This window comes from Chrysemys picta, chromosome 1, assembly GCF_011386835.1.
Source record: "Chrysemys picta bellii isolate R12L10 chromosome 1, ASM1138683v2, whole genome shotgun sequence".
Lineage (NCBI taxonomy): Eukaryota > Metazoa > Chordata > Testudines > Emydidae > Chrysemys > Chrysemys picta.
In genome coordinates, this window is record NC_088791.1 from 113,284,858 (window position 1) to 113,312,427 (window position 27,570).

Here is a 27,570-nt window from a genome sequence, read left to right on the forward strand (position 1 = left end):
CCAATCTGTTGCAGACATTGCTCCACAGCTGCAGATACTGTAGCTAATTAGCCCTGAAGATGCACACAACGAGGAGCGTGGGAGTGGACCATGCACTGGTATAACTAATGGCATGTGTATTGCATATGGTATAGAGGCCTAGAATGGAGCAGGTGCTGGTGTCACTTGCAGTGTGGGGTGGGTTTAAAACAGCAAGGAGAGCAGGGACAGCTTATGCTGGGACTGCAGACTGAGGTGAGGGGATAGGAATGCACACCAGAACTGAGCAGGGACATTTAATGGAAAGCAGCGAGTGACTGCACATCGCTCACACCATGGCATCTAATGCTGCAAGAGACTGGAGATGAGAGCATGCACCAGTGTTATGCATGGAGCGTGGGCAGGGGCAGAGCCAAACCAGTGGTTTTTGCTGGCTTCCCAGAGCTTGATCTGATATCAGTGGCCCATGTCACTAAGTTAATGCAGATGGAGGCAGCTCCTTCTGATTTTATTACTCCAAAGGAAAGCCAGCTGCTCCAAGGTGGTCAGCACCACATCTGTTGGCTCCAGGGCTCTCCACTAGGCAGAAATACTCTGTGGCAACTTGAGGAACAATGGGCATTTCCTTTGAAAGAGGGCTCACAACTGGCACAAGGCCCCTCTGCAACTTGGACATTAGCTCCCCTCTCCCAGCTTTATGGCCTGGTGCCAGTTCCTAGGATTCATTTGGCTCCTATATTCCCACTCTGCCAGCATCCTCTAGGCTATTTCATCTTTCGCCATTGCCAGATCCTCCCCTGGAGAAGAACTGAGAAATCATGTCTGAGACGGGGAAAGGATGGGCCATAGTGCTGGGCTTTATCAGAACAGCAGACTTGTTTGTTGTATCTCAGGTCAAAAGACCTCATATACTTCAACTGGAAAGCAAGTCACTTATCTTTGTGCAAGGTCACAAGGTAACTCCGTGGCAGAGACAGGAATAGAACTCAGGTCTCCCCTGCCACCCAGCCCTGTGATTTAATGACAGGATCAACCTCTCTCGCTCCTTTATTCCCAGTTTTGAAGTCCATCATGGAAGCAAGCAAACAAATGGTAAGTGAAACAAATGGCAACTCCACCAACAAAAAGAAAAAAATAATGAATGACTTTATTTTTTAGTTCAGTTGGCCACCTGAGGTGCTAAAATCTCAACACCAACAAAGCAAGTGTGCATAAAAAACAAAAAATGAAACACAACCAAACCGAAGAAAACAGGCTGGATGTTTTATACATGTAGGGTACACACTTTCCTGTTAACACTCCACACTCACCAACTATAAAAGCCTTGAACAGTCTGAATATCAGAGTTCACTCACATCCCAAGGGGAAGGTGCCAAAGCAAATCCCTTCAATTGGACTGGATCACACACACACACACACACACACACACACATACACACACGATTATTTAAATTACTGCAGAGCCATCAGAGCATGGCATTTTCCTCTTCACATCTACACCTTTCATGACATCCTTGTCTGTTCAATTCCACTGCCTATATAGCACCGTTCTAAGCATCTCCAAAAGCAGGAACATTCAGAAAGCATCTAATCTCGGTTATCGTGCATCAGTCAAGGAGGAAGTGATCTCTCCCATGAATTATATACAGGCTGTTTCATGGTATACTTAGAGACTTCTTTTTATTGCAGATGGTAACAATTCCAACTCCTGAGAGCCATGTTGTGGCTTTTCACATTTTTACATATGAGATTAAATTATGCAATGCTTCTTATCCATCAGCATCCGATGTAAACAGTTAATCAAAATTTCATTTTAAAAGTTTTACCCAAAGGAGGTGGTGGTGAATGTTTTAGGATCAACTGTTAAAAAATGGAACCAACGGCTGCTCCAGATCATGCAATCTAGACCTTTCAAATTATCTAAAATGTTCTTGATTAGGATGTATAAAAATATTAAAAACCACCACGAAGTGCAGACAAACATGCTAACTAGCTCTGTGCAAGCACTGTGTTCTGATGGAGGCCTGGACACTGCAAAACTCATTTTTTGACCACCAGGGTAAACCAAGGATCCATTGGTGTTTGTACAGCCAACACACAAACAAATATTTACAGGAAATGCGGAGACAGAGGGGGGGAAAAACAGATTCATGTGACAGTTTTAAAACCTGCTGTTGCTCTATAATCCTATCCTGATATGTTTAGCAATGGAGTTTGCAAGAAGAGGAGCCACTCTCCAGCCCCAATTGGACAAATGGAGTTTTGGTTACGTTAAAAACACAAAATTGTATTTGGAAGTTAGAGCTGAAAGATATTCATGTCCTTCCCTTTGCACGGTTTTTCTCTGGAGGAATGATCTCCAGAGCAGACATGGTACAGGTAGGGAAGCACAGCTCTTGAGTGGGTTTGGGCCTCACCAAGTTGCATTGACTCTCACGATTCACAAGTGCACAAGGACAGGCTCCCGAGTTGCCCCTCTGAAAGGATGATGCCTCTTCTCAACCTGATCCCAGCCCTGAGCACAAGCGCTGGCCTCATCTTAGTTTGCCCCTCAGAGTGGAGGTGTCTGTTCCCACTCTAGGTACAGGGGAGTCTGACTCTGTCCAGTACTTCAGTGGAATCCCATGCCAGGCACAGGGGAACTTAACTCCAGGCAGCACACACTGCCACTCCAGGAGCCGGCCCCAGCTGTTCTTTAGCTCAGTCCACAAAGTGCATTAGGAAATATGAAGCCAGTATTTAGCTCTCTTGCTGTTCTACCTCTGAGATTTCAGACACTCACAAAGGGAAGTGGCGGGCAAGATTCAGAGTGGTTATTGCATGGGCAGTTCATGAATGTTTAACCTTTCTAGTGATTGGGGGAACATCTTTGATGCAGAGAGACCTGTAGCAGAAGGAGCCATTTCTCAAAGATTAGTCTTATAAAATGAAATTAAATAGTCAAAGGAATCAGGGCACAATGCATCAGCCATGCATATAAAATCAGGATTACTTAACCATAGCAACTTTTCTCAAACCAAAACAGTCATGAACAAGCAACAAAATTATTAAAGGAAAAGGATATTAGGAGTTTTTCCTTAGTGAAACATTAGGGCCCTATTTATTCCTGCATTGTTGTAGTTTAGACTCTGTCTGGGAAGGGCTGGATTATTGGATGAGGATGGGGTGGGAGGGAGCATTTGTTACTGACCACAGGAACTAAGCATACTGCCATCAAGGTCTATTTTTAATGCTCACTTTCAGAGAATGGAAATTAAAAGTTGTGGAGCTCGTTGCATGCAACCGCCCACAGCAAACAGGGCTGTACACTGTTTACTGTGCTCCCAACAGAGATCACATTCCTGACGTGCAACTCTGAAATCACGTTGCTTCAGGTGGGAGCTGTTCTCGGAAGACTATGGTATGAGAAGAAAGATCCTAAGTTTGGTGGGAAGAAGAGTAAATGAGTAAAAAATAAATGTTAAATATCTTGAATAGAACTGAAAAACAATTAATTACCAACCAAGAAGCCAGGATGAATTAACGTAGGGCTGAAGAGATCAGCACTGCCATCGGAAAGTACAGGAAAGCTTCAAAGTTGTAAGGTAAGTCTTATACAGATATGTATTTTTGTTATCATATTCTAGAACTTCCCAATTCTGAGTCATCATGAGATCCCAGCGGAGACGCAGCGTCAAAGGGGCAGGTGCTACTAAGAAAGATAATCCCCATGTGTTGGAGAAACTGAACAAGTGACAGGAATTCTAGAAGCTGGTTTGAAACATTTTGTAATATCTATTTAGCTAAGTGCCTAATGCTGCAAATACTTATCAAGAATAGTACTTACTACAACGTGTCATCCCCCTGAAGGGACTCCTCACAGTGGTCAGTGCTATGCCCAGTAGTATGTTGTTTGCAGGATCAGGCACTAAGGTTATGTTCACACTGCAGCTCGGAAGGTGCCTCCCAGCTCAGGTAGAGAGACACACCAGCTTGGCTCGAGCCACCATGCTAAAAATAGCAGTGTGGACATTATAGCAAGGGTGGCAGCAGGGGCTAGCCACTCGGCTCGGACAGGCTTGTACTTGGGTGGCTAGCCTGTGCTGCAATGTCTACGGTGCTATTTTTAGCATGCTAGCTCACGCAGAGCTAGTCTGTGTCTGCCTACCCAGGCTGGGAGGCTCTCTCCCCCCTGCGGCAGAGAGACACCCTAAGGGATTATAACTAGTCAATGCAGTTTGCTTTTCAAATCAACCCCTACCCCTCTTACAATTCCTAAAATCCATTTTTCATCTGAAATGTGAGTTTCTTTGCAAAGAGCAGCTTCAGGCCACCTATCACAGGGGCAGCAGCTTGGGTTGCTGCTCGGGACACAACCCTGGTGGCTTTTACAGTCATCGGTGAATTACTTAAAAAGGAATCCATGTTAAAAGATATTCTCATTCCCATGAGAGGAGATTTTTGTTTGGAAATCGGTTTTAAAATTATTTGTATTGCCTCAAATAATAAAAAAACAATTCTTTTGGTTGGGGACTCTCCCTCACCCCTGTTTCCTCTTTTATTCGTTCCTCTCCCCAGCGAGGGTTAGGGCTTCAAATTAGATTGAACCTGTTCCTCTAGCCCAGGATTGGATTGTCCTCCATCAACATCCGAGCAGTCTGAAGCCTAGGACTCCTTCCTTCCCAGGGACTGAGTACCCTGCCTCCTGTATGTCCCCAGTCTCAGTCAGTTTAGGAATAGACATGGAGCTTAGGTTCCAAACTCAGCTTTCACCCCACTGCTGAGCCAGCCCATGGTCTGGTTAGCACCATCTATGGGGGCACGCACTTGTACTAATAGATGCATATTTCTCCGAGGCTGAAGGCCTTTGGCCTCCCTCACATTCAAGGCAGCACATATCACTGAGTGCACATTGCCACAGTTTTGTTGTTATCCATCTCTACTAGCTCAAAGAGTTAGAACACCAGGACCGTCCCTGGGGGGAGCGGGGCCCAGGGCAGAAGTGATGGATTCATCTCTTTCACGACTGACTGTGTTGGCCAATCGCAGCGGCCCGCGGGGCCCCTCAAAGTGGTCACCCCGATTCGCCCTACCCAAGGGACGGCTCTGTAGAACACCTTGCTCAGAAGCAGTTGCAGAAGAAGGCAGTTTGAAAACATGCACCCAGATGGTTTCATGTGACAAGAGTCTCTACATTTCATTCTAAAAAATAAATATTTTTAATTAAAAACTAGTGCTTATGTGATGGATTTTCTTAAAATTTAACTGAACTGCAAATACAAATTGTGCCCTTTACAGTTGTTTATGATGTAAAACAGGCCTCAATTTTGGTTTTAAATTGTTTTTCTTTTTTTCTTGTTTTTACATATGCATTAGGTCCTTACTTTTTCTGAGGCCAGTGAGACCTGAAGGGTTGCAGAGTTTAAGAACACGCGTCTCCCTACCACCCTTTTAGCTGGGGGCAGGGAGGGCTGTTATCAGATAAGAACCTTGTGTGACATCATTATTCAAGTCTGCCAGCACAAAGAGAAAAGTGGGAACCTCATATTTCTTCAATACAAGCAACCAGCAATTTAAAAAATATTATGTCAAGAGGCTCTTTTTATACAGCATAAATGAGGAGGGCAGGGTAGCTTTTTGTTTTTTATTTGCAGTGCGTATTTAATGATCTCCAGTCCAAAATCAGCTGTGTTCCTCAAACACTGTGTGCTATTAAAATGGGTCGAGGCTGCTTTTAGGAAAACAGTCAGCAAGAGCCACCCTAGATTTTTGTATGTGTGTGCAGAAGTCACTATTTTTGTGGTGCAACCTACAAAAACAGTGTGTGTAAACTCCCCCTGCTGGGTCTGCAGCTACAGTGTGCCTCTTCACTACACAGGCAGGTGAAGGTCTATGTGCAGACGTTCCTCTGGAATGCCAGCACTTCACAGGAGTTTTGCTCTGGGTACCTAGCATGCGCACTGTTAAGTAACATAGTGCCTGGCTCTCTGCGTTGCTTTGCTAAACCCTGGGTTTAATTTGTGGTCACATACTCCCTGGGATGGAAAGAGCAGGAAGCACAGGAGACAGCTTGCTCAGCCCCTGCTAGCTGGCCTGGGGTCGGGTGGGAGAAGTATGTTTCCACAGCCAACTAAACAGCTTTGCAGATGGTCTCTGGAGAGTTTCCCATCCATTCCTCCTCTGCTTGAAGTACAGTGGGCATGGCATGAGTCCCTAACCGTCGGGCGAAGTCGAGAAAACAGACATGGGGCTCCTCCAAGCTCCCACAGGAATCCAGAGGACTCTGCTGGGGGGAGCAGATGGCCAAAAAGAAAGGATCCATGTCCTTTATGAACACTGGAAGTGAGTAACTCAAGGAGTCTCCCCAAAGCAGAAGGGAGAGTCCCTTTCAGATACAGCAGAAGATTAAATGAGAAGGACCCCACTGTTTGTGTATCTGTTCCACCACCAGCCTGTCCTCCAGGCTATGGCGTCAGCAATCTCAAAGGTGCTGTATGGATTTGTTTGGGAATGGGACACTCGCTCTCAGATACCGGGGGAAGCAAGCTTAACTATCTTCCTTTGCTGTTAAACCCCAGAGAAAAACACACTAACAGTAGATCATGCTAAGGATGTGACACAAACCAAACTCGGCTAGGAAATTCAAAGTTAAGAGGGATGCCTGGCATCACGCCCTATGCCCAGTGGGATGGGTTAAGGATGTAGTGTACTTTTGGAGTCTGCCAAATGGTGACAGACTGCAGAGTCTTTCCCAGCATGGTAGCTGGATTGCTCAGTGTATGTCCTGCCCACTACTGCAAGTAGGAGTACAACGGGCACCCTCCTGTATCAAAGGCAGCAGCTCTGGGAGTGGAGCAGAAAGGAGCCTGCTTTGGCAGATGCAGAAAGAATTGTGCCTAATTTGCTATGCTGGAAGTCACTCTAGGCAGCTCTTACAATGGCAGGGTTCACCCTCTAAGTGGAAGGGAGAGCTTGGTGGGGGGATAATTTTTAGGTCACAATTCTGGTTTTCTTGTTACAAACTATTAATGGTATTCAAATAAATTATAGGTTTGTTAGTCCAGAGAGAGGGAATCTGGGATACAGAGGGAAAATCTGCTATGAACACTACTGGATTCTCACAACTCCATGGATGTGCAGGAGTTCACCATAAAAAGGACTTGGCTAGGGCAGGATGCATATGTGAGTCCATGAAGTCTGCCCTGTATGCAAAGCAGGGACCAATCTGCGGTAGTGTCTTGCTCTCCTTGAGTTAAAACACACACTCCTCCCCGACCCAAGAAGTGTAACAGTAACATTACTAATAAATAGCCACAGGTAACAAGAGTCCTGTAATATAGAAGAAGAGGTTGTGGGATGCAGCAGGCACATCCCCATCACTCACTTGTCCATTTGTTTCTTAAAAGGTACAAAAATTAATCTTCTTTCAAGTATTAAAAAAATAAGTTAATTGACATAAAAGGGTCAAGGTGACTGAGGGCCCAGGCAGGTCTTAAGCTTCATTTCTGACGTGCAAAAATGAAATAGAGGGGGAAAAAAACAAACAAACATTGAAGAGTCTCAACAACGTTTCATCCAGAGGTGGCTCCCTCTGTGGGTTTAAAAGCCAGGGAATACCGTTTGACGACCTCCCCCCCCCCTCAAAACACTTACCATTGTCCCACAAAGTCAGTATTTTCCAGTGTCAAAATGGTCGCAACAAAAAACAAACCAGAGAAACTTATTAGCCTTTGAACAGTGGCCATGAACACAAGAGACCAGCGGTAGTTCTCTGTCCAGTGTGTAGCAAAGTGGGGGAGAATTCCCCACTCTTTCTCTACTCTTCTTCTACCATAACTCTGGAGAGTATGATAGAGAGTGAGTGTGTCTCCTCTGAGGCCCTTGTCTCCTCAAAAGCCAGGATGGACAGAAGAGGTTTCAAACAAACACACCACCAATGTTTTCTCTATCCAGTGTTCCTTCACAGCCATGCATAATGCTCGCCTCAGGTTTGTTTCTTTGGTGGGGAGGAAGAATAAAACAAAGAAGGTGCTGCTCTGGGCTTTGGGAGCTCTCCTTTAGCTGGTTAACTCCCTCAAGGACTGCTACAGGCTGCTGTGGTTTTCAGGAGAGGGTAGCCATTTCTCTCCCTCTTATTAAAAAATGCTAATAGTGAAAAAGGGAGCGAGATCAGACTGCAGCAAATCCAGTTTGGTTAAGGGTTTTTCCCCATTAAAAGGTAATAAATCCCTCCACAAAAAGTTTACCCTTTCCCTTCATATCACAAATCCTAATGGCCCCTTGTACAGGACTCCAAGGAGACTGTGCAATCTCAGGCCATCGTCTTCAGCTTGGTTTGCCGACGTGTGGGACCCAAGCCTCTAGAACCAAACCCACTTATCAAAAGGCTTCTGGGTGCTTCAAACTGAATTCCTGCATGCTGCAGAACCCTTAACAAGGTTTCCCCCTCAAGCTTTCTCAATCCAGGTAGTTCTGGCAAACTCAGCGTAGGCCAACTGGATAGCACAGACCAGCAGAGGTGAGTATGTTAGCTCAGGACCAGTTCAAGCTAGAGCCCTTGGACAGCATAACAGCTTCCAGGTCCTTGTCCTCCTCTTTTTCTCGAAGCCGCTGCTCCTCAAGGAGGGCCACCAGAGAGTCTCTCTGCTCTACAACTTCTAGCATCTCGTTCAGGATCCTCTTCTCTTCTGACAGCTCCTCATCTGTTTTCAGGTGATCTGGAGAAAAAAAAAAATCAAAAGTGTCAAAGGATCCAGGACTGGAAACAAATACATGAACGTACTCCACGGATTGCTGGTCCTCTTCACCCTTACCTTCCACTGCCATCCTCTCCCGGAGTTCCTGCTGTAACCGGCTCTGCCTGTCTTCCAGCTCCAATTCTCGAGCACTGAAAGGAGAAACAAAGCAAGAATGAACCTACGGTGCGTGCTGTGCTGGCAAGGAGCCACCACACAGATTGCCACTTAAGCAAATTAAAATATTCTGGTGTTTATTCTCCTCCCACCCTACTGTATTTACCTTCCCAGACCCCCCCTTCCCTTCAGAACTGTTCTGACTCCTTTTGGAACAACACTGGAGGTGTGTAGCCATTTCTTTCCTGATTAAAATGTAATCTTAATGCTTCCACAACACTAGTCTTCAACTGGAGTGGGCAGATGGAGAAAGACAAGAAGATTGTGAAGAGAGATTCCTTTTTCATATGTCTGGGCAGCCACCAGCTCAGCTGCTTTCTTAGACTGAACTTATTCACAGTGTTACCAGCTGGATTTAAAATCCAAGACAGAGACAGCGTGAAGGAGCAGATGCATCTGCAGTCGTTGCTCAAGCCACCTTTTACCTCTGTGCAAGTCTCGCTCCTGCTACATCCCACTCTGAAGAAAAAGTTACCTGCCAAGTAATGGACGACTGAGGGCATTGCCTCCTCAGACTCCAATCTGAGCAGCATTTTGGGGCTTCTCTGGTAGTAACATCCCAGAGCACACTGAGCTTTTGAAACATCAAAGTCAAGTCTTGCCTGGTCGGAAACTTGTTTCAGTAGCATGCAGTGCACTTTGGGGCATAAGCACTATGGAAGTCCCTGGTGTTCCTAAGCTGGAAAAGAGCTGTAGCATCTGCGCCCAGTTGGAAGGCTATGGGGTCTCACTGGAGACAGAGAAGTGAGGACTACAGGACCCATTTGAAGAAGGGATAGGAATGCAGACAGTTTGGCTGCATGCAAAAAAGGACCTTGCACCAGCAGGAGAACGGGTTGACCAGTCATTCCCCGAAGACCACTTGCCACTAAAACTACAAGTGAAAGATTGGGGATGAACCTGCAAGCAAGGGATGCTTTGTACGGAAAGAGCCTGGGAGGACAGTGGGAGGGCTCAAACCTTTGGTTAACATTCACACTTAGGACTTATCCAAACCTTTTGTGCTTCCACTCATCACGAGTTCTTTTTGTACTGGAGACTCCTCCAAAATGTATCTTTATTAACTTACTGGCTGGGAACCGCATTCTATCCAAGAGGCTTCTGAACACTTATTACTGGCCTCTTACCATCACAGCCACGACAGTGCTGGAGGGAGGCCCTGCCAGTACTATCTGTGAGTAATCTCATCTTTGAAGCTGTGATACCCCATGCAGAAAGCCCTCTGCTCACTCACAATATCATCAGCTCAGACTCGTAGCGCACCAAAGCATTCTTCTCCTGCACCAGCTTGAACCACTCCTGCATCAGCTTTGGATCATCCTTCTTTCCCATGCCTGCCAAGAGAGAAACCTTGTAAGTTTTCAGGATGATGCCCTGCCATCCCCACGAGCCCGACAGCCAGGAACAAAAATGGGGGCAAAATGTGCAAAGAAAGCCGAGCAAGATGCTGCCAGAGCACTCCCAAGCCGGGTCCGTTTAGTTTGCCTATGGCACACAGAAAGAGGAGGGCACAGAACTGTAGGTGTCACCTCCGAAAGGATTCTCTCCTCCTTGGATCAACACATTCCGAATCCTTTTTTGCCATTGCTCCTCCCCCCTCTTCTCATTATGGTAAACCCATAATTTAGTGGCTCATTTCTATTTAGCCTTCCCTAAATGAACTTGAACTTTAACAACTTTTTTGCACGTCCTCCATACTACCATAATGTATGCTGACTGGAACCTCCCCCCCCAAAAAACCCCTCTGTACCCCTTATGTTATACCCTCCTGTCCTTCAGTTACATTAACTGAATCAATTCTTTTACTGGCTAAGAATGGCCCCTTGCCTACCTCTATTGAAACCCTGCCTTTTCACTGGCTCATCTGTTGAAGAATTCTCCTCTCCTGTGGTTCCTTCCTGCTACATCGTCACTCTCTTTGGTGAGCCTTCTCCTAGTGCATCTATTAACAGCAGTTCACTGCATCCTACAAGTACGTTATTCCTAGAATTGCTCATCAGCATTAGAACTACACACACAGAAACCCATGATACACTTGCTAATATAAAAGGGAGAGAGCGAGAACCCACTTCAGAACTCACTTTTTAAAATTTCATTTTATTTTATTTTAAAAGAAACAACCCTATCTCCTCATAACCCACAGGCAAGGCTCCAATGGTGTCAAATGTATTGCAAATTAAATTGCTACACTATGTTCTCTAGAACTTTCTGCAGTGATTTGAGATATGCCTCAGACCCAAGAATACATCATAGAAGCTATTCCAAGATAACTCCTATTTTGGGCCCCTTGATCCTGCAATGAGCTACATGCAGGGGGACCCCTCTGACCCCTCATTTGGCAGCTGCCTGCGTGCATGGAGTTTGTTGCAAAAGGGGGCCTCCAAACTGAGCTCAAAGGTGCAGAGATTTGAGCAGAGCACCTGTTGGTGTTTATAATGCAGGCCTCTACCAGCTGCATGACTGAAAGTCATCTTCTCTCACTCTCCACAGACTAACAAGGTTTCCTAGATTAATTGACATCTCTGCCTAGTTATACATTATGGACACTTGGCATCTATATATTAAAAGCAGCTTCTCTTAACCACAGTCTTATGGAGACCAGAAATGACCAAACAGAAGGTTTGCTATTTAAATTCCAAAAACTGAGAAAGCTGGAAATATGTGCTACTCCAATGACCAGTACATTCATATCAGTGCCCTGCCTCCATCCCTAGCTCCAACCAGCCCTTACACTGAGGTCACTTGGAAGATCCAGTACCTCCTGCTAAACAGCAGCTTTCCTGCTTAGAAATACCTGCTACTGAAATACAGAAATAGTAACTGTTTAGGGGATACTGACCCCCTGACTCCCCATAACAGATTCTGGCTCTCTGGATTTTATACCAGTCTGTTGCTCAGTTCCAAGCATTCTTTTCTGAACCTCTCTGCACAATATGCCCAGGTGGCCATGGGAGGGGGAGCTTAGACATGCAGATGTCCAGTGCAGTGGCGCCATGAAAGCACTGGGAAGTCTCCCCACCCTTTCCAGTGCCAGGATGTAAAATAAATGCCTCTAAGAAACAGCCAAATAGACCTTGCTACTGACCCATGAAATAGATTGTATGTATTTATGTATTTGTTTTTAACAGCCAATGAGCAGAGGGATGTGGGAGGGGTGGGGAGGGAGGGTGGACAATCGATATGAGAGCACCATGGAAAGCAGAATAAGTGGTTAGCAAAGTTACGCTGTGATCACATTCCACCCCATACCCCATGCCTTGGCAATGGAAACTCTATTATGGCAAACTCCATCTGGGACAAATTCAAGAATGGACTCAGCAAGACATGGATCACAGAAGACCAGTCTGGTTTAGGTTGGTTGTTTTTTTAAAGCTCAGGGATGTTTTGCAAACCGGTCTTTGTAAGGACACAGTATTCCTTTAATCCATCCATACAAATTAAACAGTCATTTACGGAAGGAGATTCTCTTCCCTCATCCCCCGCCCCGTCTCCCAGACACCTATGACGAAGAATTGAGAAATCAAATACACCAAATGAAAACAGGAGCTTTAGAGTATGATACTGCTGCTGCTGCCACTGTAAATCAATGCCCCAGTGACCTTGAGACTACCCCTTCTCCAGTTAAAAACAGAAAAAGGGATACTGTACCTTTAAAAATTGCACACTCATACAAGCTTGTTACAGAGGTTGCTACTGAGACTGAGGGAATGGGACAGGAAGGGGTTTGAAGGTTGGATATATAGATATTTTTGTCACCAGCCAACTAGTGCTGCTATGAAAATCCAGCTGGGGTGGAGGGAGATAGAGGTTGCGTGAGGTTACATTACCTTCATGGGCACAGCAAGGGCAGAAGGAGAGAGGTCTACGACGTGGTGTCCCGGCATTGGGCTCAACTTCAATAAGACCAAATGAGGAAGAGGGAGGAGAGGAGGAGAGGAAGAGGGGGAAAGGGGTGAAATAAAAGACAAGCAGAGGACAAAAAGCATAAGAGTGAGAAAGAAAGGAAACAACAAGAAGAAAAGAAAAGAAAAAATACAAGAAATGGAGAAGCAGAAACGAGGGAAACAGTCTACAGATGAGTAAGATCCCTCATCAGCACGGATAACAGACAGGAGCAGACTGAGGCAGTGGGAGAAGCGGTTACTGAGCTGTACAGTTACAGGGAGGAAGATTACTCTTGAGTTTTTCCTGTTCGTTGTGGGTTTTCAGTTGGCGAGGCTTCGCTCTAACACCATGTTGAGTGTATGAGATACCAGGACAGTAGGTGAGGACGGGTGAATAATTATCTCTTGCTGATAAATGTTAGCATTTAAAATAAGATCTAAAAGGTCTCCGTTGCCTATATGGGTCTGAAACTTGGGACCCTGAGCCCTGCCACCCGAGGCTGAAGCCAAAGCCAGAGCAATGTAGCTTCACGGGGGCCCCTGTGGCCCCAGGCAATTGCCCTAACACCAGCCCTGGCTTTTATACACAGAAAACCAGTTATTGTGGCACAGGTGGGCTGTGGAGTTTTTACAGCATGTTGGGGCGTTGGGGGGAGACTCGGAAAGAAAAAGGTTGTGAATCTCTGAGCTAGACGGTCATCTGGGGAGGAGGGGAAGGGGAGGGGCAGCAACATGAAATTGAACCCACTTTTAAAGAAACAGCATGTCCACCAATAATAATTAACATTTCTAACAGTATCTCAGGAGAACACACGCTCCAAGAAGTGCCTGAATATCAAAACTGGAGGCTTAAGACACCTGCATACTTAAAAAGGAAGGAATGCCTGTGTCAGGGAAAGGCAGTAACTCAACAGCAATTATATGAGGAGGAGAATTCATAACCCACAGAATTCAAAATAACTCAGCATATATGACAGTGAGGCAGCTCTCACTATAGAGACCTACGATATTGGTGAACAGGGAGAGGCGTTAGAAGGGACCATCACAGAACTAGTGCAGCACACATAGGACACACTGGAGTGGGGCGGGGGAAGCACATCAGCTTGCAAAATCTTGTGACTGAGCAGCACGGCTCTCTCAGACAGGACGAATCTTTTGCCCGGGGAGTAGGAAGGGAGAACATTAGGAGAGGTTCCACAGTCAGGCATGTGATAGTTATGGCTCGAGCCTCATGTCACTTCCATTCATAAACCCTCTTTTCAGTTCACGTAGAACTTTAAAAAAAAATCCATTTATACTGACATTTCTTACACTTGGTCTGAGCCCAGAAGGGTTTTTTCTGGGAGAAACAAAGTTTTCAAGCTTTTGAGATATTTTTCAGATTTTTTTTTTAAATTTTTTTGGTGGTGGCCTGAAAACTCAGCCGCAGCTTTGTTTAAGTATTTCACAGTTGGTGGCTGAGGAATTCCTGATTTGACTTGTTAATAGAAAATTTAGCTTGGAAATAAAACTCTGGAAATGTATGTAAAAGGTAGTGTGCTGAGTATACACCATCTGAACATCCCATCTCTTCATTGAAACCCTGCTTCTTCTGTGAGGAACATGAACTATAACCCACAGCAAGATATCATTATCACCACTTCCATCTCTTGCTGTAAAAATATTCTGAGTGTTTCCTTGGCTGATCTGTTTTTTAGACTGTGAGCTCCTTGGGGACAAAGACTTTTTGTGTGTCTAAGAGCACTGAGCAGAGTGTGTCCAAGCAGAACTTTCAGAAACATGCACCAAACTGTGCTGCTACAAATGTTCAAAGTTGCAGATGCTGGAAAGATTACGTGTCACTTACATTTGAATACACAATCATTCTAAGAACGACAAGTAGTTCTAGAAATAGCAGCTGCAGACGGCACAGGCTCTTATTTGTCACACGAGAATTGAGCAGGCCCCGCATGTTATGTGGTCTGACTGGTAGTCCATGGAAGCATGGCTGTAAGCTAGTAAATGCAGTTATCACTGTAACACCAATGAGTGAGGTACCAGGAGTAGGTATAAACCCATGTCTGATGCATAATGCTTCAGAACACATCCCACAGGGAAGACTACATTGCTGCAACTATTCTGTAACTACAGCATGGAAGCTCTTCTTGCAGTTCTGGTTGAACTTTTTTCTTGCTCCTAACTAACCTCTTCTTTGCTAATACCTATAATTCCCTCGACCATTGCCCAAGCAAAGTGTGCTGACAATCAAGTTATGAAGGCTTCGGGTCCCCCTAACAACTAGAACTCTAGCCCATTAAATGAATATTAATACTGCTCTGCCAGTAAGACAATGTACATAATGTGAATTATGCACTGTAGAGTTATGTTTAATTGCATTCTTTTCCATTACACCAGATAAAAGCACGTAGCATGTCATGTCAGTGCATACAAGTTATGTGATCATACATACCAGAGCAGAGATAAGATTGTTCTGGAAAATTTAACTCAATCGCCTAACTTCTGTACAACCAAAATCTTTGTTTTCAAAAGGTGACGAGCAATCCTTTTTAAAAAATGGAATACGCATAGCTTTATACGCTGAACACCCCAAATAGCAAAGGACAGAGTAAAATGCAACCCTTTCTGTGTTGAAAACTTACCTTTTTTATCACGTTAGCTGTTACACTCCAGCATGTGCCATGATCTGAAGTCTCAGCTATCATGGAACCCAGCTTATTGGTCTCCAGACACGTACTATTGTTTTAATATAAAATCATAAAAATGTAGGGCTGGAAGAGACCTCAAGAAGTCATCAAGTCCAGCCTCTTGCACTAAGGCAGGACCAAGTAAACCTAGACCATCCATGACAAGTGTTTGTCCAACCTGTTCTTAAAAATCTCCAATGACGGGGATTCCACAACCTCCATTGGAAGCCTATATCTAACCTAAGTCTCCCTTGTTGCAGATTAAACCCATTGCTTCTTGTCCTACCTTCAGTGGACATGGAGAGCAACTAACCACTGACCTGTTTATAACAGCCCTTACCACATTTGAAGACTCTTATCAGGTCATCCTTCAGTCTTCTTTTCTCAATATTAAACATGGCCAGTTTTTTTAAACTTTCATCTTAGATCAGGTTTAATAAACCTTTTATCATTTTTGTTGCTCTCGTCTGGAATCTCTCCAATTTGTCCACATCTTTCCTAAATTGTGTGGCACCCAAAATTGGACACAGTACTCCAGGTGAGGCTCACCAGTGCCAAGTAAAGCAGGACAATTACCTCCCATGTCTTACATACAACGCTCATGTTATACACCCCAGAACAATATTAGCCTTTTTGCAACTGTATCACATTGTTGATTCATGTTTAATTTGTGATCTAGTATAAAGCCCAGATCCTTTTCGGCAGTGCTATCACCTACCCAGTTATTACCCATTTTGTAGTTGGGCACTTGATTTTCCCTTCCTATGCTAAGTACTTTGCACTTGTCTTTATTAAATTTCATCTTGTTAATTTCTGACCAATTCTCCAGTTTGTCAAAGTCATTTTGAATTATAATCCTGCCCCCCAAAGTGCTTGCAACCGCTCCCAGTTTGGTGTCATCTGCAAGTTCGATAAACATATTCTCCACTCCATTATCCAAGTCCTTAATGAAAATATTGAATAGTACCAGACTCAGAACTGACAAATCCATGGTGGCTATTCCTTATAACTCTATTATCTTCTAAGTGCTTACAAACTGATTGTTTCATAATTTATTCCCATATCTTTCCAGGTATTGAAGTTAGGCTGACTGGTCTACAATTCCCCGAGACCTCTTTGTTCCCCTTTTTAAAGATAGGTATTACGTATACCCGTCTCCATTCCTCTGGGACTTCACCCATCCTCCAGAAGTTCTCAAAGAAAATTACTAATGGTTCCAAAATTGCTTCAACTAGTTCCTTAAGTACCGCAGGATGAATTTCATCAGATCCTGCTGACTTGAATAGATCAAATTTATCTAAATATTCTTTAACTTGTTTCCCCCCTATTTTAGCTTGTGTTCCTTCCCCCTTGTTGTTCATATTAATTGTGCTGAGTATCTGGTCACCATTAACCTTTTTAGTGAAGACTGAGGCAAAATAGACATTAAACATCTCAGCCTTCTTGCTGTCATCAGGTATTAGCTCTCCTTTGCCATTAAGTAGAGGACTTACACTTTCCTTCATCTTTCTACTGCTCCTAATGTATTTCAAGAACCTCTTCTTCTTATTGCCTTTTATGTCCCTTACTAGGTGTAACTCATTTTGTACCTTAGCCTTTCTGATTTTGTTCCTACACGCTTGTGCTATTCTTTTGTACTCCTCCTTAGCAACTCATCCACGTTTCCACTTTTTGTAGTATTCCTTTTTGATTTTCAGGTCATTAATAAGCTCCTGATGGAGCCATATTGGCCTCTTATTTATAATGTTCCTATCTTTCCTTCACATTGGGATAATTTGCAGTTGTACCTTTAATACCATCTCCTTAAGAAACTGCCTGCTCTACTTAACTATTTCCCTTAGATTTTTTTCCCATGGAACCTTAACTACCATTTCTCTGAGTTTGTCACGTTTTTTTTTTTTTTTTTTTTTTTTTTTTTTTTTTTAAAGTCCATTGTCTTTATTCTGCTGCTCTCACTCCTTCCTTTCCTTAGAATCATGAAATCTGCACAATCACTTTCACCCAAATTGCCTTTCACCTTCAGATTCATTACCAATTTCTTCCTGTTGGTCAGAATCAAGTCTCAAATAGCTGTCCCCCTAGTTACTTCCTCCACTTTCTGAAATAGATACAATTCCCCAAACACTCCAAGAACTTATTGGAAATGTTTCCAACAGATGGCTAGGTAGTTCAAGTCCCCCATTACTAGCAGGTCTTGTGCTCTGGATATTTCTGTTATTTGTTCTAGAAATGCCTCATCCACCTCCTTCCTGATTTGATGCTCTACAGTAGACCACAACCATTACATGTTATTTTTTATATTTTTATATATATATATATATTTTCTGGAGCTTTTAATATGTTCTCAAAAACATCAATATGGCAGTGTTGTGAAAACACTGGTGTTTACCTGCTAGTAGAGCACTGGTGAAAGTGTTTGTTTAGTGCACACACTAATCCCAGTGGTCGTATGGTGCACATACTACTCCTGCCATGAAGGATGCTGTGTGCAGTTTCCACTGCACTGTGATTTGTGAGATTTATAAAACCCTCCTCTTCTCCCAATATCTGCTCCACTGTTAGAGCCGGTTGTATTCCCTGCCTCACTCCTCCTTACAAACACCCTTTCCCTCTGCCAACCCAGGCCCTGGCTTGGTCATTTCTCCCAGGTCTCTCCCTGCATCCCACATGCCAGACCCCATTGCACCCTGGCTCCGCCACTGCTTCCACAGCCCCCTTACCGTCTAGCTTTACTGCTTTTCCCAATTCCTGTCTCATGCCAGAACCACTAATGTCTCACCCTTGCAGCTTTTTGCAGTAACCACCTCATAACAGACTTATTTTTCTCAGTGACCCCCTATTTCTCCTCACCACCAGAAACACCTCCACACTAGATCCCACAATGCTTCTCTAGCGTCCAAATTCTTTGCCAAAAGCCCTGTGACCTAATCCCACTGCATCCGCATCATAATCCCCCCCTTTCTAGCCTCTACTTCTCCACGTGCTACTGTCTTCAGCCGGAAGCACCTCTTCTTCTCCTCACAGAGTCTCCTCTCCTGCGGTGCTCTATTACTCTGGCTTTACTGCTTATACTAATGCTTCTTCCTCCCGTAGAACATCCTCTGTTCCCAGTGATAATGAATGACTTGGAAAGGGTTCCAGACTTTTTTGTTTGTAACATATAAACAAGGTGTTGTCATTGTATTACACAGTTACAGGATTTGGGGCAAAGCTACAGAGTAATACAGTGTACTGAATGACTTGCACTGAGCTGCATAGCATACTGTACTGCAGTGAATTATTACTACAACATTTATAAGGCACCCATCATCATGGTATTGTATTGTGCTTATCACGGTATGATGCTGTGCTCTATTATGGTACTATACAACCCCAAACAGCTCATTTTACTGCATTGGAGGCTACACCATCCTATTCTGTACAGTACAACATCTCCACTCTCCTCCTATCTGTATGGACTCCCCATTTTTAGTGATTCCTGTAGTGGAGTGAATGATTGCACATAGATTTCACCATGTTATCTTTAAATGGGGATTGTTTAGTTAAACAAGTTAAATCTACGCTAGTTCATGGAGTGAGGGAACTGAGCTTTTCACAGATGATTATGGACCCCAAATACATTCCCATGTCATCCACATTCACTCGCCCTTCTGGTGGATACCTTTAAGAAAAGCCCTGTAGCTGTTTTATAAGAAGAGAATCAGGGACAATTTAATGTGACGAATAGAAATACATCTCTCTTTAACAAGCTCATTCTTTTAGACAGCCCACTTACCATCATATTTCACATTTAAATTCCACAAAAGCTCAATTTTTAAAAGATGGGGTTCTTTATTTAAGGCTCTGACTCGACGGTTTGTGCTTGGGCAGGGATTGGGTTCCGGGAAAGCACAGATAAAGCCTAACCATACAAAATAAGCAGTTTACAAAATAGCGATGAAGCCTTGGTCCCCATCTATCCTGCCCTGCCCTTGTCACTTCTCCTTGCACCTCACCTCCATTTCAGCCTTGCTGCTTCTCCCAGGACCTTTCACCTCTCCTCACCACATATAATGGGGCTTTCTTAACAGTGTTGGGCACGGCTAGGTCTTATCTATCTTAGCGAGGGAAATTACCACCTCTTTAGCTCGTTATACTAAAACACAATCCTTGCTAGAAAGGAGTTAAAACTATTTCCCAGGCCCGTGTCATGAGGGCCAAAATGACCAGTACACTAGGTTGATGAACATAAAAAAATCTGTTCTTTAAAACATTTTAAAAAATTTTATGTTAATTTCATGCTGGTTAAAAGCCCTGGACTGGCAGGTCTGGAGACCCAACTCCTCTGTCCACATCATGGGTACAGTGTGGGTAGCAGCAACGCGACCCTCCCCAGATTGTCCTGCTAATGTGGCTCAATCCTGGCTTACAGGAGGCTAGGGATGAGAGAGGAATTTGGTTTCCGTGACCATTCCTTGGTCTCTCCATTGACACCACCAGTAAGGGTGTTAACTGTGGCACCAGTCTGTGTGCTATGTGCTGGGAACTGGACTGAGAATCCTCAATTTTGTTCCACATATGCCACCAAACAGCCAGCAGATGGCAATGACCTTTGGTCACGATGGAGCCTGGCTAGACTGAATTGGAAAAATCAATGCTCTAAATTTGTTTGCACATTGGTGGCTCTGTAATGAGTTGTATGCGTCAACTGACTCTCATCTTGGCAGGTACAAAACTGCGTTGGAGGAATTACACTGACCAAATCTTTCTTTCAGGTGTAGGAGAATCTGCATCCAACTGTTCTCTGTTACTGATATCCGCGAAATACCTTAGATATCAAAACTGGGACTTGGACTAAGAACACCTCTGCTCTTAATCCTCTTATAGGAAAAGGAACAATTTTAGGAGTTATCAAAATACATCTTCCTCTCTATTACACGCGACTCAGAAGAGCTCTTGAGGATTTTTTGTAGCTCAATTAATCTAAAAACTCCCTGAGTCCCTGGACCACGTATTTTTTCTTTCTCTGTTTAACAACTTAACCCTAATCTACTGCCCCAGGTAATGCATTGTTGGAAGGACAACACCCCAGATTGGTTTCCTCCTTTCTCTGCTGTGAGATGCTGTTTCATAAATGCAAAGGAAGCACCAGGCATGATCAGGCAGGAAGGAAGAAAGTACAGTGGAAAAGCTGAAGGTGGCAGCAGGATTCCTAAATTAAACCCCACCATCAGCCTCAGTAAGTCTCCTCTGCATGAGCATACGGGATGAGAGCTGAGCTGATTTCCCTGAGAAGTGCTGAGCACCTACAACTCCCATGGATTTCAAATGGACGCACCTCAGGCCAAGTGGGATCAGGTTCTCTAGGAGGTGCTGCCTAGAGCAAGGCATTAGATTTGCGCATTGCTGGCTAATCATAGTGGTTTGACAGTCAGCACACAGCAGTGCTGGTCAGAAGAGCCAGGTCAGAGGCTAACTCTCAGGGTCTTGTACGTTGCTGTGGTGACAGTTGGCCTCACCAATTCAGGAAAGAGGAATTGAGTGATACTTTTAAACTTCTTATGCCACCCACCAAAACTTCCTTTTAGCAGTCAGAGTAAGAACCTAAGAACGGCCATACTGGGTCAGACCAAAGGTCCATCTAGCCCAGTATCCTGTCTTCTGACAGTGGCCAATGCCAGGTGCCCCAGAGGGAATGAACAGAACAGGTAATGATCAAGTGATTCATCCCCTGTTGCCCATTTCCAGCTTCTGGCAAATACTGAAGTCTGAGTTAAAACCAAAACCACATCTGACTTAGACCAATAAAAAATTCTTTGTCCCTTGTACTTAGGCCAGTAAAAAACCATGGGAGGTAGCCTCTTTCTTTCATTCCTCTGAAGTCCTCCCTCCCACCCTCTTGGAGGCTTATGGTTGCCAACTACATGACACGGGACCATCCCAATTTCAACTGGTTTGAGCCATGCCCTGTAAGACTATCTTTGCAGGTCTTTAAAGGGACACTGTCAACTTGAACTTAATTTAAAAAAAATCAAGGTTCTGGTGAAGCATGCTTTAAACAGGATATACAGAATTAAACAAATATTAGTCAGTGTTTTTCTATGCTTCCCTGCTGGCTGATCTTTACAAGAATCTTTTCTTTAATTACGTGATCTCATATTTGTACACTGCCTCATTCAGTGCCCAGGACAGAACTGCTCTGAGGATGAATCAGGGTGTATTGTAAAGGAGACTTTGTCTATAGGGCCCTGCCTCATTTGTTGCAGGAGTTGGAAGGTGTGTAGTGAATGAGTCAAAGGATTGCAAGAAGAAAAAGGATGGTCTCATGGTTAAAGAGGTGAATGCAGCCCTGGAGAACTGGATTCTATACTTGCTTCTGCCACAGAGTTCCATCTGATGCTGGGAAAGTCAGATAAACCAAACTTTTCACAGATGGTCACTAATGTTAGCTTCCTCATTTTCTGGGTACCCAACTTGAGATTCTGTGGTCTGATTTGCAGAAGTGCTGAGCTTTCCCAGCTGCAGCTGATGTTAATGAGAGCCGTGGTTTGAACATATGAAGTGCTATATGATGCAAAGTATTCTGAAAAAAAAAATCAAATCCATGGTCTCTCATACTGGGCACGCAAAATTAGTGGAAACTTTTGACTTTAATTCCTCAGCTTCCCATCTGTAAAATGAAGATAATAATACCTCCTCTCACAGCAGTGCTGTGAATATGAATTCACTAGTGTTTGTGAAGACACTCAGACACTATAGGGATGAGTGGCACAGAGAAAGCCCATGAGGAAATGTCTTCAGAACGGGGTTTGAATGATGTGCAGTAAATACGGCCGGGGCCACACACTGAACACTGAGGAAAAAATAAAATATTGAATAGCTGCTCTTTAAGGGAGCACCATTCATCGTGCACTGAATGAGGCAGGGATCCTGTGGGAAAAAGCATATGAGATCATGTAATTAAAGACTGTATCATAATGCATATGCACAGGGAACAAATTAAGGTTGCCTGGGTAATCTTCATTCTGGCATTTCTTAACTTTTAAGTGCTTGACTTTGCAACCTTAATAATGTTCTTTTAACATTGTTTTTTGAGATGTAATATAATATACACATAATACTGACTGCCCAGCACTGAAATGCAGCCATCTCTAGCATGAAATGCAGCATCTGTTTAACAATGCCAATATATAACATTTTAGAATAGGAAGTGAGGAATACGCCATGTAAATAAAAGTACAGGGGCAATATAGGGCAGTACATGTAATTACACAAATTGGAATTCAACCAGGACGTCTAGGTTAGCATTGCTATTCTTGTGAAAGTTGCTGTGGAATCTGTAATGACTTACTGTAATGCAACAATCCTGGTATCAAAGAATACAAACACAAATTCATAATGGGCCTTAATTATTCAAGAGGGTTTAGAGATTGACAGTTCAATTTGAGAAATATTTTTTGTACTTTTGATTATCTTAGTTGGTCAGCATCCTATGGATAGGGCAGCTTCTGCAGTCTGGTCTGACGCTCAGAGACTGGTTCAATGAACAGATACTGACTGCTACTCCTTAATCCAAATAGGAGTTCATAATGTGCTTAGCAGGGGAATAAAGCCCCAATCTGGGAACAGACAGTGTGTGGGCAGACTGCTGCACCCATATGGAGTCCCAACAACTTCAGTGGCACTCCACGTGGGTACAGCAGTTGGCCCAAGCATGTAAGTTTCAGGACTGAGGCTTAAATTCACCATTAAACTGGAACAATGAAGGCGATGAGCTTTTTTCATTAACTTCAGTATTGTGCATCCATTTCTGGCCTAAGTGCTCTGGCAGCCCCAAAAGCAAATGTAAAACAAATCACAGAGAAAACAAACTGAACTACAAAGCCACATAATCTGGTAGGGTGTACTGACTTTTTTTTAAAGGGATACTGCCAGGGACTGTACTTTTGGCCCAATTCTAAAGTGTATTTTTAAAACATCTTTTCAACATCTAATATGACTAGAAATTTTAAAACTTTAAAAATAAGTCAATTACTTTTTTTTTTTAAAATGTAAACATTCCCCTGGAGTGTTGGAAAGCCAAACACAACAGAACTGTGCTAGTGTATGAGCACCACATAAAGTAAAACTGACTATATAAACAGAAAATGACAATCCTCAGTCTAGTGTGACTGTCCAAGCTGAGAGAAATTCAAAAAGTCAACGACCATAAATTGTGAAAAGTAAATTAGTTTTTTAGTTTTAATAATCTGAGATTATTTGCAGCACAAGGAAGGATTTCATTTTTTAAATGACAGTGTCCCTTTAAATTAATTAAGGCTTCTGCTTTTTATTTTATTTTTTTTTAGCCATCATTAGTGATTTTGAGGGGACTGCTGTCTCCAAGGAGGCATTGATTAGGATAAGAAGAAAGGGAAGGTATCATGGAGATAGCATTAGACAGGGATAAGGATCTACTAACTGTAACTCAGCATCAACCCTTTTACAGCTCCTACTGTATATGCACGTAAGGATACGGGGTATAAATTATGGGCATATCTGGAAAGAGCCTTCCTTCTGAACACTTTCTTAAAAAGTCTCAGTATAAGAAACTCCAGAGAGACTGATACAGCAAATGAAGCACAGGGCTCCAAGGAAGGACTGCCACATGAAAATTACCACAGACAATTTGGAAAGCAAGCTAGGGCCAGTAAAAGAAAATGCCTGTATTCTGTCACTTGAACGTAGGTGGGTATTTTTTGTCCAAAAAGCTAGTGCATCAGGGTGGATTGGAATTATTCCCAGCAGCCGGACAGACAGACAGATTACTGTGTGGTGCAATGATGGCCAGGGTGGCAGTCTTGGGGAAAGACAGAAGGAGGAAATGACAGTTAAAAAAAAAAAAAAAAAAGTAAACTGCTCCTAGAGGGCCTGATCCAAAGCCCCTTGCAGTCAATGGAAAGACTGCCACTGACTGCAATAGGCTTTGGATGAGGACCAGAATGTGTGTACATGGAAGTCACTCCTTTCCATTCCGGGGAGTTGGTCCTGATGCTCTCCCTACCCATAAGTTACACTTTGGGCTTAACAACTTTATCTTCTCAGTGAGAAAGGAGGGCCAGAGAAGACAAGGTGAGCCAGCAGTTGTGTTGGCTCTACCTACAGAGTGCTGGTTGCTTGGGATACATCTACTAAGTATAGATTTAGTGACTAAACGTGGAAACTGCTCCAATGGGGGCTAAAATAAAGAAAGGGATTTTAATGGTCAAGGCTGGCAAACTACAGACAAGTAGAATTTACAATCCTAAACTAAAGCCACCTATTAAGGGAGGCAGGCAGTGGCACCCAGGCAAGAAAGGAAAATTGCCGTGTCGGAGGGATGATTCTAATCCATACATCCAATAAAAATAGAGTAAATCACTCTAATGCATGTTTTTAAGGGTCTTAAATAACAGAAGAGAGAATAAATATACACCTCTACCCTGATATAACGCGACCCGATATAACATGAATTCGGATATAATGCGGTAAAGCAGTGCTCCGGTGGGGCGGGGCTGTGCACTCCAGCAGATCAAAGCAAATTCGATATAACATGGTTTCACCTATAACACGTTAAGATTTTTTGGCTCCCAAGGACAGCGTTATATCGAGTAGAGGTGTAATTGGAAGCTTCCATATTGACAGTTGGATGATGCAGAGCAGGTCTCAGGGGAATAAGAGATCTGGATTTGTTGTATTTCCTAACCTGCAATACAACAAAATAAGACAGAAGAAGTATCCCTTATCCACCAGTAAGTGTTTCCGACGTCTCTACTGGGAGCATTTTGTTCTCTTTAGGACATCAGAACACTCTAGTTTCTTTGGAAGAAGAAAGGGGAACCTCAGGAGCAGACTTTTGAGAGCACTGGGTTGATTTATTCCCCCAGGCTGGAGGTAGCTCCTAAAGTTTGTTGTTTCTTGCTTTTGATTCCCATTTTTTCCCCCATTCACTTTATGCTGACTTCTTTATCCTAGTGGAATGTGGAGGGAGAGAATGTTTTTGGGAAGCCAGACAACAAAATGGGCTTCATCACCAACAGGGAAGGTGGCTGAGATTTAGGGGTTAAAAAATTAAATTTAGAAACAGAATTCAGTAATGTACAACTCCAAAGGAGGAGGATTTAACTGTTGTGGGAAAAAACCCTCAAATGGTTTGTGGACTGCGACAGGCTCTCCTCTCTTTGAGCTGGAAAAGGGGTTCTGCTATAGCCAATCAATTATGTGCAAGGTTTGTTTCTTCTTGTTGTTTGTGAGCCAAGGTTGGGAGAAAGAGGTGAAGGGAAGGTTGGGGAGGGGTGTCAGCAGGGTTAGTCTCAGTAAGAGGTTCTGCTATACATACCACCCAGATGCAAGTCGATGAGGTCACTGTAATAAGACTCTCCCCAATAGTCTACAACAAGGAATCGGTGAAGAGAGAGTTATTGGATCAGATATCCACCCCTAGCCCCACCAAATCAAAGCAATATACATGAGAGAAAAACAGACAGACACACACACATAACAGAGAGAGACACAAGGTGAGAGAAAGAGACAAAAACAACAAGAAATCATGCAGCTGTATTATACATATACTGGAGGAGATGGGGAGACAGAATAACAATTCCCAGCAGGCAGGCAGGCAGGCATTGGCTTCCAGAGGGAGGGGGCACGAGGTCTGTACAGAGACACTTCACCTTGTTCAGTTTGTAGTAGTTCTTGACACCGACCCGTTTCCTGTTCTTGCTAAGAAAGGAAGAGCTATGCTTGTTGCTTCCAGGCTGAAAAATGTGTCCTAAGGAAGCACCATAATTTCTCAGGGAAACTGCAGGAGAGGTACAAGGATTGATTTCTTGGGGGTGAGGGCGAGACAAGACTGAGTGTACAGCACATGAGTGGAGGGCACTGGGTGCTGGCATAACTGAGGAGTCCATGAGTGTGTGCACTGGGAAGACAAGTGTATATTTCTTCCAATATGAAATGTGTGCTGGGGAAGGAGAATGTCTGTTGGTGTGGGTGGGGGGTAAGTGCTGGGGAAGGAAAGAGCTTGTGTGGTTGTGCAGGTGTGTGATAATGGACACAGTGTGTATTTGCACACCTCCTAGAGAAGGGCTAGACAGCCAGTCTGGTACTACACTGTGATTCTTTGGGCAAGAGGCACATGGGGGCAGTTCTTTCTGTTTGGCTGAGTACACGATTTCCCAAAGCACATGGTTTAGCTCATGAAGACCAGAGACTCTTGGCAAACCTTGGTGATCTGAGAGCTGCAGGCATATTTTCCTTAACTTTTAAAATTGGCTGCCCAAGATCTCTTTAAAGCGTGAGAAGAAACATCCATGATGACAGAGCGCTCATTACTCACTTAGTTTAATAATTAGCCAACAGAATGGAAAATAAACACTAGAGCCCAAAGCCAAAAATGTGTCCCACCAGACCAATGCCTTTTTTTTTTTTTTTTAAACAAAGTTTTGCTAAACTAATATCAGTCCCATACAGAACACTATTTCCCATGGGGGATTTGAGGGAAGTGGAGAATTAAACGTTCTTTGAGACTATCCCACTGCACCTGACAGAAAGAGGCACTGGTGCAAAAAAGATTTCAAAAGACTGAGCTCCTGAACACACCAAACTTTTCACTGGAGACGGAGACCACATTTCAGAATGTTCAAAGATGTCTTTTCTATGCCTTGAATTTAGTCTGTGCAACCACCGATGGGAGAGATTGTTAAAGAAAGACAGAGACTAATAAGGAAACTAAGTAGTCATGGGGAAGTGGGGTCTGGGAGCAGTTATGGACTATAAACTAAGAATACAAAAAATAAATGTAGGAATAAATGTTCAACTTTCAACATTGTAAGAAAACAACAGTGGGGTACTCCCAAGTTGTGTACTAGAACTGGTGGAGTTTATGTGTTGATCAGTGATTTGGAAAAGAAGGTGAACAGTGAGGTGGAAATATTTGCAGCTAAAATTATTTAGGTTTTAGTCAAAACTAAAGTAGACCAAGGAACTTCAAAGGGACCTAACCAAGTTAGATGATTGGGTAATATAATACATGAAATTCAATGTTGACAAATATCAGATAATGCAAGATGGAATAAATGATTTGAAAAAAATCATACACATTGCTGGGTTCTAAATTAATGTAACCTCTCAGGA

At 43.5% G+C, this 27,570-nt stretch overlaps 1 protein-coding gene across 43 annotated transcripts in view; it reads right to left on the reverse strand.

The window, feature by feature from the left end:
• Positions 1–1,104: 1,104 nt before the first annotated feature.
• Positions 1,105–27,570, reverse strand: part of MICAL3 (microtubule associated monooxygenase, calponin and LIM domain containing 3) — a 261,805-nt gene continuing 235,339 nt past the window's right edge. For 30 of the 43 annotated variants that reach the window (XM_042849363.2, XM_065583151.1, XM_065583008.1 and 27 more), the window contains 5 exons: positions 25,775–25,825; positions 12,698–12,763; positions 10,105–10,204; positions 8,772–8,845; positions 1,105–8,675 (listed from right to left, as the gene is read on the reverse strand). In XM_042849363.2, the coding sequence (XP_042705297.2) occupies positions 8,491–8,675; positions 8,772–8,845; positions 10,105–10,204; positions 12,698–12,763; positions 25,775–25,825 (476 nt within the window). In that variant the 3' untranslated portion in view covers positions 1,105–8,490. Of the gene's footprint in view, positions 8,676–8,771; positions 8,846–10,104; positions 10,205–12,697; positions 12,764–14,077; positions 22,348–25,774; positions 25,826–27,570 lie in introns of those variants that run through there. The other 13 variants (XM_065583061.1, XM_065583046.1, XM_065583154.1 and 10 more) reach the window with 4 other exon arrangements.